The sequence below is a fragment of the Phyllostomus hastatus genome, unplaced genomic scaffold (genome assembly GCF_019186645.2).
Source record: "Phyllostomus hastatus isolate PE091 unplaced genomic scaffold, TTU_PhHast_1.1 phas_scaffold_129, whole genome shotgun sequence".
Taxonomy (NCBI): domain Eukaryota; kingdom Metazoa; phylum Chordata; class Mammalia; order Chiroptera; family Phyllostomidae; genus Phyllostomus; species Phyllostomus hastatus.
Genome location: NW_025334009.1, coordinates 18428019 through 18446438, shown reverse-complemented (window position 1 = coordinate 18446438; position 18420 = coordinate 18428019). Strand labels below are relative to the sequence as shown.

The window sequence follows — 18420 nt, the reverse complement described above, 5'->3', positions numbered from 1 at the left end:
CACAGTGGTGACCCACCAGCCCTATGGCTACTGCCCATCTGACTGGTCGGTGTCTACCTCATCATATCACACTACCTGGAGGAGCGCACCCTCTTTATAACAATCTGAGCCTGCAACCGAATTCCATTTTACATATGCACACAAAGATAACATGGTTTTAACAATTACTGAGTTTTTAGAAACGCAGGTACCATTTAAATAAACAGAAGATTCTATTTTGTTTGTGTCAAAATGTTACTGGGAGTTGTTTTACATTTCAGCCTCATGGTTTTTGAAACACCTGCCCACACACTTGTATCAGTTTACATTTTTTATAGTCATATTCATAATATTTCTATTCCTAGTCAAATATTTGACCACTTGTGTTTTCCAGTAGATTCATGCCCAAGCAATTTCTTATAAAAATTTTCCATAGTATCCTATTATGAATTACTTTTCCAAATGTCTCTTTTACATTCCAGTTAATCATATTCACTTTATAAAATTGTGCATCTAGGCAGGTATATTATCTATGAATTTCCTTCTGGGATAATAAAGAGGTGCAATGATCTGAATTGTGTTTCCCTGCCCCCCACCCCACTCATGTGTTGAAGACAACCCCCAGTGTGATGGTGTTTGGAGATGGGGTCTTTGTGATGTCATCAGGGTTGGATGAGGTCATGAGGGCTGTGCCTTCTTTTAAGCAGAGACACCGGAGTTACCAGTCTCTCTCTCCTTCTCTCTCTCCTTCTCCCTCTCCTTCCCTCTGCTCTCTCTCCTCTCTCTCCTCTCTCTCAGTACATGGGCACCAAGGAAAGGGCATGTGAGCACACAGCAAGATGGTGGCTGCCTATGAGCCACGAGAAGAGGCCTCAGAGTGAAACCCATCTTGCTGGCACCTTAGTCTTAGATGTGCCAGCCCCCAAAACTGTGGGAAAACAAATTTCTATTGTTGAAGTCACCCAGTCTGTGGTAGTTCCTTATGGTAGCACAAGGAGACCAACACAGGGGTTGTTATGAAATATTTTTACAAAAGGGAAGCAGGAATTAGGGCTAATAGGATTAATATCACACCAAAGTCCTTCCCATAAGCCACCCATTCAAAAAGAAATTGTTCACTTTTGGAAACCTCTGTACAGCATCCAGACTGTCAAAGGTGCATGATCTCTCCCTTCCCGTATTGCATCTGGATGACTTGACCTTCTATTGGGAAGCTGAAGCAAAAAAAAGGTAATCCTCTCCTTGCCAAGTGTGGGCAAAAGACCTAAGCTCAGCCAGGTGGAATTTCCCTTCCACAACTTTAAGTCCTGAAAATACTGATGTATAAATGGAAGGAAATGTCACATGGTATCTTATTGGGAAGACTGGCTCTTCAGCCTTTGTCAATACCCTCCCAATAAATTCTCCCTGTGGTTTAAGAAGACATTGTTTTAGAGATCCTATCCAAAGCAATAAGAATAGAAAACAGCCCTGGCTGGTGTGACTCAGTGGATTGAGCAGCGGCCTGCGAACTGAAAGGTCGCTGGTTTGATTCCCAGTCAGGGCACATGCCTGAGTTGCAGGCCAGGTCCCCAGGAGGGGGTGTGTGAGAGGCAACTAATGGACATTTCTTTCTCTAGTGCATCAATGTTTCTCTCCCGCTCTTTCTCCTTCCCTTCCCTTCTCTCTTAAATAAATAAAATCTTTTAAAAAGTGAAAAAAAACTAATCACTCTTCAAATATCAGTGATAAATATAAAAATGAAAATTACAAAACCTATTCATACATAAAAAACCCATGTAATACCTAGGAATAACTTTAGCAACGATGGATTAGGACATAAAGAAGAAAAACATAAAATATTAAAAGATACAAAATAAGACCTCAGTAAGTGGACACGCCATCCTGGATGGAAAGGGGTTAATGTTGCAAAAAGATAAATAAATAAAAATCACAGCCTGTTTTTGTCTTTCTTCTGAGGTGAAGGAAGGAGAAAGGCATTTTCCATAGTGGCTGCAGTGATTTAGTCTTTTTCTTTTAGTGTTTCCTTTTGTAGCTTCTATTGCTCTGCCTTTAAGTTCACTGATGTTTTCTCACGCGATAGACTCACTTCATTCATTGTATTTTTCATTTCAGACATTATCATTTTCAACTCCAGAAGTTCAATTTGGTTCTTTTTACACATCATCTCTATCTTTACTTACCATGCGCCAGCTTTTTGCTAGCTCCTTGAACACACAAAGCATAGTTTTAATACTTGTTTCTAGTTACTTTATTTGATCCTATCACCATTTACCCCCATCTCTTCTACCTGCGACCCCTGACAATCACCACACCATTGTCCATGTTCATGAGTTTCTTCTCTTTTCTTCTTTCTTTCCCCCTTTTTTTTTTTTTTTTTGGTTTCGTTCAATCCCTCTGCTCCCTACTCCCCAAGGGCTCTTAGCCTGCTCTCTGTCTATGAGTCTATCTCTACTTTGCTTGACAGTTCGGTTTGTTAGATTCCACAGATGAGGGAAATCATATGGTACTTGCCTTTCTCTGGCAATTTTGTATTATTCTTATCTACTAACTCTGTCATTTGCATCATTTGGGGTTGGTTTTGATGTTTGTTTTTTTCCTTCTTGTTGTGGGTTATATGTTCCTGCTTCTTTGCATGTCTGAAATTTTTTATTAGATGCCATAAATTTAAATGTTTTTCTTATTATGCGTTGGTTGTTATTTTTATTACTGTAAATGTCGTTGGGCTTTCTTCTGGGATGTAGTTCAGTGTCCATGTTTTGTTTGTGAGCTCTCCGAGGTGAGCCTGGAGCCGCGTTCAGCCCGGGGGGCCGCTTCCCTCCAGCACTGAGCACGGACAAGCCCCTTCTGAGCGCTCCTCCCAATACCCCGAGCTTCCACCCTCGCTAGTGGAAAGAGGAACTCACCCCGGTGTGTGCAAACCCTGGATCTTAATCCCTCTTAGCCAGCAGTTCTCAGCCGGGGGCGATTTTGCCCCACAAAGGCCATATGGCCAAGTCTAGAGACATTTTTGGTTTTCACAGCTCTGGGTGAGGTGTTGCTACAGACATCTACTTGGTAGAAGCCAGGATGCTGTTAAACATCCTACAGTGCAGCCCCCAACATAAAGAATTTTGTCTGTCCCTAAAGGCCAATAGTGCCGAGGTTCAGAAACAGTGCCTAATCCCTTTGGGTGGCTTTTCCCTGGGCTTCGGGCAGTGTTTTCACAGGCATATACCAATCAGCGCTCAGAGTCCAGGCGGAAGTGTTGCTCTGCAGCATTCTCCCTGGAACTCTGCCCTGAACCTGCCGTCTTCACCTACCCTAGCCCCACACACTCTGTGTCCTCAACTTAAGGAGACTACTGGGCTTTGTCTGGGCCCCCACCCTCACCCTGAGTGCAGCCTGGAGAGTCTCCAGGCAGTAAGTTAAAGCAGTCTTAGGGTTCTCCTCATTTGCTTCTCTCCTCTGATGGACTACCTGTCTGATGTTCAATGTCTTGGAAGCCATTTTTCCTTATATTTTGTTTTGTTTTCATTTAAACAATTTTTTTTCCAGACAGAAAGATAAATCATGCCCATGCTACTCCATCTTGTCTTGGAGAAGTCCTATATTTGATATTTTTGAGAGTTTATTAGAATTCAGTCATTGGTCTAGATTGGGGGGGTCAAAGCTAGTTGTCCACAGCTGAATCTTTCTCAAGAAGTATTTCAGTTATTTATTTTTTTCTTTATTTTATTAAAAAAATTTTTGTTGTATTTTTTCAATTACCATTTGTCCCCCCATATCGTCTTCCACCTTTACCCATCCTCTTGCCCCCTGCAATCACCACACTGTTGTTGCCAGTACTGAAAAATAGTGGAGTTTTCATATAGGAATCCAGATTTCCATTTATTCTTGAAATAACTTTTCTGAGGACATCTGAAAAGAACTGGAGGGTATTAGAAGGTTAACCTTTAGCAATCAAGGCATTGTGGGGGGTAAAGACTGGGTTAGATATATTCCTCATTGTCCGAAGTTCCATTCTCTGTCCTCAGTCGGCAGACCGCCTGGCCCTCTAGAGTTCCTTTGGGTTTAGCCGATCAGAGGCATTGACAGGGGATCAGAGGGTGGGAGGAGTCTGGCTTCCTCTTTGCTGGCTTATTGCAGGTCCCCCAAGTACTTCTTCAAATAAATGGCCTCATCTGTCCTGTTCTTCTATGGTTTCCAGTGACCCTGCCTAAGTACAAGGGGCTAGGAAACATACAGAAACCAATGGAATGCCTGGTGAGCACTACTGCCCTCACTACAGAGAGTTCAGCAGGGACCTTGCTTCCTCAGCACCAGGCTAAGCATGTGGCTTTAAGTTGTTTCCTAGAACTCTAATGGGAAAGAGGAGCTGGCAGGGCTCTGGAATCCGTGCTTTACCCTTTCCCAGCAAGGTTCGTTTTGCTGAAAGAGAGAGAAGAATAAGAGGGAGTTATTTTGAGAAATCCACCTGCAGATTAAGAATTAATTGTATTCCTAGAGACTCTTCTGTTTATATTGTCTTTCAGAAAAGTGTTTCATCAATAGGAAAGGATCACCTCCCTCAGCCTAGTCTATTTACACAATCTGTTTTGACAGCTCTGAGCAGAAGGGTCCCTAAAGGAAATATTAGATGCCCACCCTATCATTTTATACAAATCATACATTGCACTCTGTGATCTCAGCTTGATGATATTCAGCTCTGGAGCACAAATACGCCTCCACCCACATACAAGCATGTATATGCATTTTTGCACACTAATTCAACCCATTTTTTTTGGTGCTTTCCTATAAAAGCTAGGTAGTCTCTATATGAAGCCTTTTAGTCTAATTAATTGACTAGGTTAACAATCACCTTGTGAGCACAGCATAAAACTGGAATCCTGGAGGAAGTAAAATGTCAAGGAAAGTTCTTGGATTTTAGAATTGTAAGGTAAAGATAAAACTTGCCTGCCAGGATTAAGAAAACCAGCAAATAAATGTGTAGGGTGGAAAACATATATTGTGTGGATTGACTACCCCAGGGCTGAGTACAGGTCAAAGTGAAAGAACAGACACCACTCCACGACAGGCTTAGATTTTAGGCTTAGATTTTTAATAAAAAAGAATAATTAATCATTGAACTAATTAGACCTCGAGTCTTGCTCATCCCCTGAAAAACAACAGAACCCGTAATAAAAACTGTATGTTAGCATTTTAAGTTTTCATGTTTATTTTATAGCCCTCTGAAATGTTTACGTGTAAAGAATAAACTTACACTTTATGCCTAACGGTGTGCCGAAGAAACCATGGTACGCTGCAGAGCCACGCCTGGGGGCGTGGCACCCCTGTAAGCACCACGACCCTGGGACCTGCGTCTGTGTTGGGGGATGGGCAGAACTAGGTCAGTCCTGTGGTGCCTTCCAGCTCTCCAATTCAGTGACTAAAGGACTGATTATTGGTTTGGGGACTGAGGAAGCAGTCTAATCAACAGAAGGTCATGTTCCCAAGGGCTTATTACAAGGAAAATGGTAGCAAAGACAGGCTGTTACCACAAATATTCTGACTGCCTGGTGGCCTGTGGAATAAGCCACCATTTGGAGTCTGGGATGGGGAAGGGGGTGGGAGCAGAGCAGCGGTATGTGCCTGTTAAAATCTAACCCTGTCATTAGAATTACCATGGTGTCCTCAGTCACCAAATCCATCCCAGTTCCGGAAGTCTGGCCTGTGAATTGTGGCGAACAACCCGGCTGTGCCCTGGACTCTCCCCTCCTCCTTTCTCTGCCAGATCCCCTCTTCAAACCTGCCTTTTACTCCAGACTAAGTGGTAAGAAACCACTTTTTTTGCTTGTCCAGGGTGAAATCTCCACCTCTCCACAACAGCCATCAAATCATGTGATAGTCCTTTTTACCACTTAAAATTTTCATGTGTTCCTCCTTGCCAACTTGCAAAACATGTTTTTAAGAGGATTAAGAGAATGATAATTTGCCTTGGGAGTTGGAAAAGCAAATAGAAACAGACTTTATCACTTAGTTATGCACTGGTTTCATATGATTTCTTAGCAATTTATGTGTAGCAAACTGTTTCAATAAATGCGTATCATCTGCTAATGCTTACCAATTAATGTACTTTGTGCATTTTCTCGCTGAATTTTCAATGGCCTGTGTTCCTCAGAGGGCCACAGTTGTTTTCTTGGGATGATATGCGAAAACCAGAGTCCCTGGCTTTCCTGTGTACTCAGTGGAATGTCCCAAAGTGTCACTGAGACTCTCTATCTCAAAGAGATATCTGCACCCCCGTGTTTATTGCAGCATTATTCACAATAGCCAAAACATGGAAACCACCTAACTGTCCATTAACAGATGAATGAATAAGTGAAAACTGGCACACATATATATCTTATACAATGTTATATGTCAATGTATATCTTAATAAAGCTGAAAAAAATTTTAAAAATGTCATTGAGTAAAACTTTCTCACGTATACGTTGTTGATAATAATAGCTGTACTGAAATGGACCTTTTTTGTCAAACCTTTCATGAAGTAATTGATCTAGTGGACAATTATCAGTGAACAGCAGCATGATCCAAGAAGAGACGATGCAGACATCATAGGCTTCCGGATGGGATTCTAGGACCTATGCATGGATATTGTTGCCCAAAACAGAATCTGAACCAGATAACATCTTCATGACCAATTACCACTTCATCAGAAACAGAAGGGTCAGTGGCTGATGATGTCACTATGGGAATGGGATCAGCAAAATCCAGAACCTGGAAAACCAGACAGAATAAACGCTCAGACTTCTTCAATAAGTTGTTAGGAAAAATCAAGCGGGAAAGCGACAGGAAGACGTCTAGATGCAGAGCATTAAGTGACACATTAACCAGACGTGTGGGACTTGTTTGGACCCTGATTCAAACAAACCAACTGTAAAACAAACAAGAAAAACAGCAAAAACTTCATATGTATTTTATATAGAGAATATTTTTAAATATATATGTGCACCATATACATTTTTAAAGGACTCTTTTTCTTTCAGGGATCTATATGGAAAGAGCCGGGTTAGAGGACAGGCATCCCTGTGATTGGTGGTGGAAAAGCATGGGGTGGGTGTACAGGATGAAGCAGGAGCAGCCCCCGAGTGGGCGGTGGTTGTAGCTGGAAGCCTCTGCACGGGGTCTATTGAGCTCTACTTTTCTGTATGTTTGACATTTTCTGTCATTGGTTTTGAATGAATAAAAAAAACCCTTTCATTTGCTAATGTATCACAAGTGATGTTATAAAGTTGGTAATTCATGCTTTCACAATGTCATGACTCGGATTCGAGCCGAGGTTGCTGCGGCCACAACGCAGACTACTAACCACTATACGATCCCGGGGAGTTACCGGGGATCCTAAAGTTGGTTAATTAATGATGCCTAGTAATACTGGGAGCTACTCAGCAGTTCACAACGCAGTTTATAATCTTCCTCCTGGATACTCTACTCGGGGAGGCAGCTGTTTGAATCAATACATCACAGATCAAAGAAACCAAGAGCAGTTGCTGTTAGTAAGCACCGGCTGGGACCAGAAGTTTAAGTCTTAAAATTCCAAATCCGGGCTGCTCCCCACACAAAGAGAAGCTTTAAAAAAGAACAATGGGAGTGGGATAAGGTCAGACTTGACGGAAGCTTCCGGCCTGACGAGGGGAGAACGGCCGGGGAGATCCTTACCCGTCGTGGCCACCAGATGGCGAAGGCTGCTCGCCTCCCGGAGGAGAACCGGGGCCGCAGCCCTCCGCGGAGACAGCAGCTAGACCTCGAAGGCCAAGGGCAAGACCCTGGACCCTCTTTCCCGCCGGCAGGGAGGGGAATCGAACCTAAAATGCCCAAAGTTACTGTTGGGGTCTTGTTGCCGCCACAAGAGCTTGTAGAAGGAAGTTTCCGGATTTTTAAGGGGCAAAGAAAGGGCGCAGGTGTTCAAATTGTGGGTACACGCACTGCTGCCTAAAATAAGCGGTGACCCAGCGCTTGGCGGGCGGTCTGGGACCCAGCCAGCCGGAGGTCTCCGACACCATCGCTGATGGGCCCGCTCCGTGTCCTGCTGCCCCGGCGCAGCTACATTCTGCCCCTGGGGAACTCGATGCGCGTCCTCCGAGACACGCAGAGTGTGTCTAGGGCAGATGGAGAAAGGGCGAGAGAGCTGAATGGGTGGCCAGGAGAAGTTTACTTTTCCTTTAAACCGTAATAAGGAGAAATTCGGTGGTCACCAAGGTCAGAGTCCCTAACTTGTTAAAAAGAAAAAAGTTTAACTTCAGGCTGCCACAAGCCGCTCTACTTAGGAGCAGTGGAGGAACTCCAGCTCGCGCCGTGTTGGCGGGTCGGGAACCCACGAGAACCCAGTTGCGTGTGCTGGGCCCAGGCCTCTGTGAGTCGTGGGAGAGAACCCGACCCTCGACGGAGGCAGGTGCGGGCGGACGGATTCCGCGGGTTCGAGTCCACCCGCGCTGGACCTGCGGAGCTCGCGTACTAGAAAGCCTAAACCGGAGTAATGGGGGGTTGGGGGGGTGGGGGTTTCACAGAATGGGACTCAATTGGACTCACCAACGTAGCTTCGCCAACTGCCTTTTGAAAGAACCTCCAGGTGATGCGAAAACTTCCGCAAGGTGGAAGACAAACTTTTGGAGTCGGCGTGCAGCGGGATGGGGGACATTTCGGGGCCAGCGGGAAAAGGGGAAGGATGCAACGTCCACACGAGTGGAAAACGAGTGATTTCAATTTTTGTCCCTACTGAAACCTCAATTTCGCTTAAAATCAGGAGACATGAGGGAATGTTTTTATTCCGAGCGTTTCCATGACACCTGCATAATTTAAAAATAACCTGCATCCGCTCCCCCCCACCCCCTTCCCACTAGTTTGGTTCAGAAAGGAGGAAGGGACTGCAGCCGAAAGGGAAGACCGAGAGTCTACCCGTACACCCAAGTTTAAAGTTAATCCACGGAGGCTGAAAGGAAGGACGCTAGGACCGAAAGCTGATTTGGAGCTTCCCCCGCTCTCCTCTGCGGAGCTGGGAGATGCGTTGCTGCAGATTCTCAGCGGGCTCCAAACTCAGGCCCTGGTTCTCAGACTGAAACTTGGGAGCCTACTACGCAACTGTCCCTCCTCCCCGATTTCTTTCCCGACTGTTCCTGCCTTTCCCAGGGGGCGGCTCCCCACCCCGTACCCAGGGTAACTACCCCACGTCCCAGCAATTCTCGGCCGCAGCGCAGTGGAGCGGGAGAAATTCTGGCACCTCGGGGCGAGCTCGTGCCGGGGCGGGGTGGGGGCTTGGAGGGAGGTCCTGGTCCCGCTCAGAGTACTCCCCAAAGCAGAAAGGACTCCCAGGGGCTACAGGTGGGCTGCTTTTTTTTTGTCGTTTGCCTTTAAAAAGAAACACCCTAACGATCAGAAAAGGTTTTGGCGATGTAAAGGACACGTGTGGAAAATGGCAAACAGTATTTCCAACTCCGAGTCAGATCCTTTCGGCATTTCGTTTTCCCCTTTCGTTGCGGTTGATTTACTCGTGGTAGTGCTTATTTGTACGGGGCAGGAACGGAGCGGGAGAGAACCCCGGCGAGTCAGCAGACTCCCAGGCGGGTGTCTGCCGGCTGCGCGCGGGAACGCCGCTTTCGCGGGCGCACACTCCGGGTCCCTGGCGGAGAATGTAAACAAACCCGACGCCGAGCCCTTGATCTTTATTTAAATAGAGGCTTGTTTATCAGTGTCATCCTAGCAGGATTAATTAGATACATCTCTTCACAATTTGGTGTCTGACACTCCATCTTAGGAATGCCTTATCACAAGGTGTTAATTGGGGCCACTCAGCCACTAACGTTTCTATTAAACACTGGGAGGGACTTTTCACAAGCACCAGGTTCTTTGACTGTACGGTGCAAAAATATACAGGACTCGAAATAGACTGGGGCCCGAGTCGGCTTTATCCCGGCAGAGATGAGCAATTTCGGGCTTTCTAGAGGGCAGGACAGGAGATCACCCTTTAGAAATTCCACAGCACCTCCCTACACGCTTTGGTTCCTCGGGGATTGGAGGACGCGCCGCGTAGGGTGGGGGGGGGGTGCTCCTTCCGGAGTCTGAATGTCATCGAGCACGCAAACGTGACTCAGTTATCTAAGTTAACTGTTACTCAGTTAGCGATTTTCCCAAATCTTTGAGCTCACTTTCATTTTGGCGGTCGAAGGAGCCTGTGGTTGAAGTGGTAGCAACAGTGTAACGTGAAATGCACTTTGTAATGGAAGCACAATAAATAGCTTTGCTTGTCAAATAAAATAAAATAAAAACACATAAACCAGATTCCAAAGCGAAAGCTTCCAGCTCAGGTAACCCTCTGGGCGCCTTTGGAGAAGCGTCTTTTGAACCTGCACGGTCGGTCGGAGACGTGGCGCTGGAGTCCGAGCGCGGAAGGTCGCTGGCTGCGCGGGAAGAACTCGCGCCCCCAAAGGGGGGAGGGAATGGGAAACTGGGGAGAGGCGAGGTACCGGCTCCTAGCGGCCTTAATTGGACGCGGAAGGGGAGGAGGTCCGGGCTGATTGCTCGCCTCCCAGCAGCTAATCCTCTTAGCAGCTGCATTTCCGCGCCACAGTTAGCAGAATGACCCTCCCGGCCAGACCTTTACCCCGGGAGGGTCGGGAGGGGGCTGGAAAGGTTTGCAAGCTGGGTCTACAGCCGTCTGCTGATAAACTTGGCGGGACGTCTGGCAGGGGGACAAAGGGTCCTCCGCCCCATCCTCGGTTTAACTCTTCGGCGGGCCCAGGGCTCAGCCGGGGGATGGGGTAACCCCGCCCTCTTGGGGTAATGAGAGCCACATAAACCGAGCTAAGCGCGAGGCGAAACGCTCCCGGGTCGCCGTTTGCAGAGTGGCGGACACGACTGGAATCCTCGCGCCGCAGCCCCTGTCTCGGGCCGGGTTCGGCTGCCCGCAAGGCGCCCGGGCCAGCAAGTGCACGAGCAGCTCCCGAGGCGCGCAGCCCCAGGGCTCCGCGCAGAAGCCGCAGGTGGGCGCAGAAACTGAGCCGTGGGCGGCCAGCTCCCCGCCGCTCGGCACGTACCCGGAACTCGTGGGCGCTCAAAGGCCCGGGGGTTCCCAGGGAGCCCACATGGGTCAGGGAGGGGTGGTCCCGAGTAAGCCTAGGAAACAGCCCAGAAAGCTAAGTGGCCACGGACCGCGGTAGGGCCTGGAAGCCAAGGGGGCGAAGTGTTCCAGGTTTGGATTCGCCTGGTGGTAGGCAATTCTGCATCGCGGCAACCTCCACCCTCCATGCCTATACCCGCCGTCCAGACTTCCCAGTGGGGTGAGGAAATAACCCCATTTACGTTCGAGGAAAAAAGACAAAAAGCAGCCCCACTCCCCCTCATGACTACAGTGTCCACATAGAGATTCTAGAGCCTTCCATGGCAGGGAGAGGGGTTGGTGGGGCAGCGTTCATGCAGGAAAGGGGCGGAAGAGGAAGCAAAGTGAGATCTTTAGGTTAAAACCCATAGTACAGAAGACAGAGCTGTGCCTGTTCCCTTAATGAACCACATTTATTTTAAAAAAATGACTAAGACTGTACATAAAAATCCAAGATCTCTAAAAAGTCTATAGGAGCTGTGGCGTCGGGTTTTAGTTTTATTCACATCACGGCGTTGGGTGGTCGTGGGGGTGGCGGAGGAAGAGGACGAAATAGGAGTTTTCCTTAGACACGGTTCAAGTTAAGTACAGAATAGCTGAATACATTCTTAACTATCTAACAAGTAAACAGAATATCCCCAAATATGGTGGGGGTGAGGAGAGAAACGACCCCCGCTCCGGCGGCAGTTGTTAGGTGATCCGCGAATTCTTTACAAAGCCAAAGCACCAGTTGTACATGATCTCAGACACCTATGTAGACTATTTGTACAATATATTCCACGTTATTCTACAGTGTATCTAACCGCACACAACTGTACACTTTAAATGATTTCTTTTTCTCTTCCTTTATTTTTTGGGGGGATGACTCCCTCTTTTGTCCTCTCCTGAGTCTTAGGAGCCCCCCAGGCACACAGCAGAGGCCTAGCAAGCCAGGCGATCCTGAACCAGGGCGAACATGGCTTGTTCTGAGAGCCGGGGAGGGCTCCTAGTCGGGTAAAACCAGTCCCTTCACTCAAGTTCTTCTGCCTTCCCAGGCCTGACATCTTTTGTCCCTAGCAGAAGGTAAGAGCAAAACGTCCCCTGTTGAAGCTTAAGGACCAGTCCTTCTTTACTAGAAGCAAAATACCTTACTGATTCTGGGCTTCTATATGCTTACAGATTTAAAAAATACTGTAGAAATAAGAACCAAAGCTTTCAACTCATTGGATGGCGCCCAGCACTCAATCTCCACAGCCCCCTTTCTCTGAATGTTTAGTGTTTCCAATAAATAAGTCTAAAACCTTGAATAACCCTTCAAATTTTAAAACACTTCAAGTCCTCTGTGAACTTTATTTTAGAAAGAAAAATAAAAAAATGCTAGCCTTGTTCCAGTTACCTGCAGCAATCAAAAAGCTTTGGCACCTTCTTTTAGAGAATTGCACAGAACAGGATGCATCAAGGTGGAAGGCAAACGTCTTTTTGGCAACCTAGGCAAAGAAGACAACAAGAAACACCACCAAGTCCATCTGCAAGAAGTGAGCTCATTTTTATGAGGTTAAAATAACTCTTTAGGGAGTTGTGTAAAAAGCATAATACCCTCCCATGCCTTTCGAGGTGTCTTTGCTGTACTCTTCAGCATTCATGTCCTCACACTTTATGGAGGGAGAATTTTCGTTACTGGAGGTGCTGGGGGACAGCCGCCTTCGCTTACAAGCACTGGTGTAGACCCCCGAATCATTGGAATCCAGAGACTTGATGGAAGGGGGCGTCTCTATCCAAGAAGAGCTAATTTCTTCTTTGACTTTCTCCTTGGAGAGTTGATTTTCAGAAAACACAGGGGGGCTTGTTCTGGAGGTCCATGGGAGTCCGGCCGCCATCTTCCTCTGATAAGAACCTCGACCTCCCCACCCTGCCATGGCAGGGAAGGCTGGGTCAGGGTAATACCCCAGGGCATGGGATGTCTGGAGGGGCAAGGATTTAATACCATATGGGAGCAATGTGCTGGAAGTATATTCAGACTCATAGGAACCGATGTCTAGTTTGTTGGTCCCAGGCTGCTGGACAGGCGTGACAAGCCACCGCTGGGGAGGGTTGGCCACCTCTTCGTTCTGTTGGGGTGAAAGGAGGCCGTTGGTCTGTGGCACGGTTCTCTCGCCATTATAATATCGGGCTTGAGGTAAAGTGTTGACAAAGGGCTCCGGGAAGAAGGACTGAACGCCGTACCGACCTCCAGGGACAATCTGATGGGATCTAGGAGAATCCGTGGGAGATGGAGTTAACCTGTCATTTTCTGAAGCCGTGTACATGCTACAATATAAAGAGAAACACTTAAAAAAAAAACAAAACCCTAACGTTGTCCCCAAACAAACCAAATTCCCAGAAATGAGAAAGTCTCGCGTACTGGACTCTGTGCTGGGAGCACCGGTCTGCTGGTGTGGAGAGATGGAGGTTGGAGATGCCCTGGCCCATCTGAACTGGAGGGACTCTTGGCTCATGGGGAACACTTTCCCACCACATAGGAAATAGTTCCCTGCCAGGCATTAAGTATTTAAACTATAGGAAATCCACCTTTGCAAGTCTTAGGGTTTGAGGAACTCAAAGCAACTCTCCCTTGTCAGTGTGATGGAAGGAATGCTGACTGCCTTGTGAGGAATCCCAGATTTAAAAGGCATTTGCAGAGCCTTGCTGTTGATGTGAAAATCACATCCTCTTAGTTTCAGGTTTTTCTTATGTTAAAGAAAAGAGGGGGAGTAATAATACTTGCTTCTGAGGGGATAAAATAGTTGGATTAAATGGAAAGGTATGTAAATGCAGATTATGAAAATTTCAAATCTCCACTTAAATGTTAAAAAAAAAGCGCTCCTCATTTTTAAGCCCTTAACATTTCTTTAGAAATGAAGAAAAACCCTTCTGAGAAAATTCTAAAGCAAGATTAGTCAAGGCCCCCCCCCTAAAAAAAAAACAAGTAAAAATAAAAACAGGTAAAAATGGCAAACATGAAAGCTTTTTTCTAGAATATGTTCTCGGGAAAGCATCTGTTTACGAATGTCCTGTTCATAGAGCACAGGGAAGCCTGAATTAAAGCAGCACTTACGAATCATAGTTGTCCCTGAAGCCTTTTGCAAAGGGGTTGTGATCAATCTTTAGTTGAGTTATCTGGAGAGGGGAAAAAATAGTTGTTGAGTGCTTTACCACACTGGCCCTAGCTTTTCCGAGAGCCTTGGGACACTTGGGACACTCACATCGGTGTTTTGGTAGGCAGTGACCGCAATGAACTGTGTTTCCGAGAAGGTAAATGTCTGGGTCTTCGAGGGCTCGTTCAAGTCCTCCACGCCATCCTCCGTAACCTCCACGATGTGCAGCCGCGGCTGGTACTTGTGTAAGGACTGCAGGACTATCATCTGGAAACGGTACAGGAACAGAGCGGCCAGATTGAAAGAGTCTCTCTTAAAGGCTCAACTGAAGTAGGTGATCTTAACCAACTACATATTTTGGAAGGGGGCTTCTGCACACTTCCCACCAGCAGCTGTCTTTTTTTTTATTGCCATGTTTAAGGTCTCATCGTTGCCATGTTTGAAAGTTAAAACATAGCTGAGCATGCGCGTTTCAGAAACACTGTTTCCTCTTGGTTTCCTAAGTCCTCAAAAGATTTCAGTATTTCTGTTCCTATTAGTCAACTCACTTATTGAAATCCAGTAAGAAACTGAAAATGAGAATATTCAAAAGAAAGAAAAACAGAAACAGGCGATCAAACAGGTAACACTGCAGATATAAATACAGTGAAGGGCGTGGAAACGTGTTAGAAAAGAGGTCTACAGCCAGAAGACACCCCTCCTCTGTCACTCTACCTGAGTGTTGTTGTTATTGGCGCCTTTGTTATTGGTGAGTTTTAACTTCCCAAAGGAAATCTCCTGTCTCATCCAGTGGGAACCAGTATTAGGAGATTCTGGGTGGACATACATTTTGTTGCCTAAGAGAAAATGAAACAAGACACAAAACCCAAGCATATAGGGCTGTTCACAAGTGCGGTGTAAGGGGTAGGGGGGAGGGATGTCTCGTTACCCATGGTCAAGGTTGAAGAGCAGGACTTGCAGCACAGATGTCCCCAGCACTAGTTGCTTAAGAAGGCCAAAGGAGACCAACTGGACCCAACCCAACCCCACCTCCTCCAGGGCCCCTCCGCTTCCACAGCGTCCCTTGCACAAGGTGCTCGTCTTCACAGTACCTCAAAATATAAAAAATAGAGCCTAGAGGAGATGCCTCTGGTAGTTCAAATAAAGCTGGAAAGACAGCATCTGGTGGAAATGGTTGCATTTTTATGCTCAAACTTGGGTGGGGGGCGGGTGCTTTCTCAAGTGGATATTAGAACCCGGCCAGGAGAGTTTGTGACAATTCAGCAGAACTGTTTTCTCAAATGTAGGCACTGCAGGGCAGCAGTAGGGTTATGGTTCCAGTTCTGTATATCGGTAAGCAAGAAGTCTGACTTAGCAATTCTCTCCCTTAGTCTGTCAAGACAAAGGAACTCATGCTGACACTTCTAGGTTCCAGGTAGAGGGGAAATGCCTGTGTCAAGGGTTCCCCATCCGCCCCTCCCTGTCCCGGCCTCCTCACTCCTCACCCTGCATGTTATTGTCGGCTTTGCCGCAGGTCACCCACTTGCCCCCCTGGAAGCGCCAGTGGTTGGGGTCCGCCAGTACCACCTCTACGAACACGTTGTAGTGGGCGGCAGGATTGAGTCCGTTTATGTTGAAGCTCAAGAAAGGAAACATGCGCCTGTGCGAGGAAACAGAGCCGGGAGAAGCGACTTAATCACCCCGAGAGCAGGCCCACGCTCGGCCAGGCTCGAGGACACATAGGGGAGGGTCGGAGGACGGCACTGAGAAGTCTACAGAATGACCAGAATACCGGTCAGTGGTCCTTACTATGTAAAATATTTAACTTGCCAACTCTTTGACCGTCCCTTCGCCCAAAATAATTTGCCCCAAAGTCAGTATCTCCCACAGTCACCTGCTTCTGCGCCATCTCCCCACTCAAGTGCTCGACTTTTTAAGATGCTTATTCACTTGTCTTCCACAATGTGAAAAATCATTCATTTTTATAAGTACAAGTATCAGAGAACAACATTAAGTTGTTCTTGTTATAAAAAAGTTCTTTTTTTTCTTTCAATTTTTACTGGTAAGGCTAAGAGCCCCTTTTGAGAGCCCCTCTGTCCCCACCACTCGCTACCCGCCGAGAAACCACTGTTAGCAGTGGGATGCGTCCCAGAACTTGCTCACTCCCCGACCTCCAGCCGGGTCTGGCTCCAGGGTCTGCCTAACCAACTACCAGGATCAAGCCTCCCGCGCCCGGGCTCTGGTCCTCTCGCCCATGCTCCGGAGGCGCCCCACCGAGACCCTGGCGCCCAAAACTGCGGGAGCCCATCTACAGCGCTCCGGGGGCCCACCCTTGCGCCTCCCCCCATTCTCTGTTTCTCGCGGGCAAGCAGGGAGCCGAGTACCGCGGATCGGGCGGATCTAGTAAATGCAGACTTGTGGACAAGCCTCAAGTTCCATTTCCGCGCCTCCCTGTCAGTCCAGGTCAGGATGACCGGAGGGAGGGAGCAGCCGTTAACTTTAGCACCCAGCACAAACCTCCCGTGAACGTAAGGGAAGGACCCCGAATCGGAGATGCAGCGTCTCCACTGAACTGCTCTCGGGAAAACACTCTCCAAACAAAGTGCATCCCCGGCCTTCCTCAGGGCCACACTTTCACTGTCCACCCCTCGCGCCCCGGGTCCCCTCCGCGCGGCGCTCACCTGCCCTGTTTCGTAATGATCATCTCGGTTTGGTGGCGGTGGAATTTGAGCCACAGAGGTCGGTTGCATAGGTAGACGTGGGCACGTAAACTGGAGCCAGAAACCTCCAAGCTCCCCCATCCTCCGCACGAGCCCGCGGCTGCTGCCCCGGGGTACGGCCCATAGAGCGGAGCGCCCTGACTGTACTGATAGGCTCCCGGGCCGCCTCCCCCGCCGCCGCTTGCACCCGCGCCACTGCTCGCGCCGACTCCCGGGCCGAACTGCGCCCTCCCGGGTGGGCACACAGTCGCCGGGAAGCCGCCGGAGGGCAGCATGGAGCCATAGGGGTAGCGCGCACCGTTGGGAGCCGGGTACACAGATCCGTGGGGCGCTCCGGCTGCAGCCTGGTACGGAAAGAGCGAGCAGGGCGCGGCTAGCTCGGAGCCCTGAGGCCCGGGGGACTGGAGGTAGTAGCGCTCGGAGTTCAGGCTGTCCATGGAGTAGCGCGCGGTGGCGGCGGCTGCGGCTGTAGCAGCGGCAGTCGCGGCTGATGGCAGCTCCTCTTCCCCGCAGGGGGAGCCCTTGCGGCCGTCCGGGGGCCCTTGCTTGGCCACTGCCGTGGTGCTGGCAAAGGCGTCCCCGGCGTCGGCGTCACTGAGCATGACCGCGGGGGCCCCCGCGCCGGCGGTTGCGGACTCCCCGCTCCCTGCCTCGCACGAGAGGGTGCCCGAGAACTTCTTGGACGCTTTGTCTAAGTCCAGCCTCTGAGGCGACGGGGTCGCGCCGGGGAGGTGACCAGCGGTCCCGCTGCCGCCGCCTCGCGCACCCTCCAGCGGGTAGAAGTGCGCGCCAGGCAGGTTCACCGAGTTCACCAAGAGCTGCTCCCCTAACTGCATGCTTTACAAAGCGCAGACGGCAGTATTTCCTCTCCTCCCCTCGGCCTTATTATAAAGGCAGGATGGGGGAGCCAGCGCCCTCTTCCGAGGGGAAGGTAACTTCCCCTTCCTCCTGTGCCGGGGCTACCCACCTAGCGACGAGCGGGCAGCTAAGGCGCGCTCGCGCGTACTGAACCCAGCGTCCTTTCCGCGAGGAAAGCGCACCGAGTTTGAAAGGTAGAAGGTGGAAATCGATCGAGAAGCGCTCTCCTTTTCTTAGCCGTCCTTCCAGTCTCTCTGGACCCCCACCTTCCTCCCACACTCACACCCAGGAAGAAGAGGATTTGGACCTCTGTTCCCATCCACCCACCAGTGCTAGTCTTTCTGCCCTCGACTGCCAAGCTTTCGGTCAAGTTGACCACTTGGAAACTTGCAGGCTGTCATTGGCCGCTTTATATATGTGCTGCCAGGGAGGGGCTTCGCGCGGCCCCACAGTCCTGGGACCCTCCTATTGGCTGCTGGAGGTGACACTAATTCAATTAGGCATGTACTAATTGGATCAAGTCGCCTGCGACTTTATTTTCCTTTTCCTTTAGTCTATTTTTTTTTTTTTTTTGAGATTCTGTCCTGCTGTGAGAATCAATTCTAGTGTCTATTTCCCCAGAGTTTAGGCGGACAGCGTTTGGGTTCGCCGCGGGCTC

At 48.6% G+C, this 18420-nt stretch overlaps 1 protein-coding gene across 2 annotated transcripts; it reads right to left on the bottom strand.

Annotated features, from left to right (window-relative positions):
• Positions 1-11486: 11486 nt before the first annotated feature.
• EOMES (eomesodermin) lies at positions 11487-18120 on the bottom strand. Of its 2 annotated transcripts, none has more exons than XM_045857012.1 (6): positions 16866-18120; positions 15690-15844; positions 14920-15041; positions 14314-14472; positions 14166-14227; positions 11487-13378 (listed from the first exon to the last, which is right to left on the bottom strand). In XM_045857012.1, the coding sequence occupies exons 1-6, from the start codon at positions 17738-17740 to the stop codon at positions 12640-12642; spliced, it is 2112 nt and encodes a 703-aa protein (XP_045712968.1). In that variant the 5' UTR covers positions 17741-18120; the 3' UTR covers positions 11487-12639. The 2 variants fall into 2 exon arrangements, with proteins under 2 accessions (XP_045712968.1, XP_045712969.1); XM_045857013.1 differs by having other exon boundaries at positions 11487-13321.
• Between the last annotated feature and the right edge of the window lie 300 nt (positions 18121-18420).

Coding starts and splice junctions, on each gene's coding strand:
- EOMES (XM_045857012.1), bottom strand. CDS start 17,740: ATGCAGTTAGGGGAGCAGCTCTTGGTGAACTCGGTGAACCTGCCTGGC. Junction 15,042..15,689: donor AGCCGACAATAACATGCAGG/GTGAGGAGTGAG, acceptor ATTTTCTCTTAG/GCAACAAAATGTATGTCCAC. Junction 14,473..14,919: donor CCAATAACAACAACACTCAG/GTAGAGTGACAG, acceptor TACCGTTTCCAG/ATGATAGTCCTGCAGTCCTT.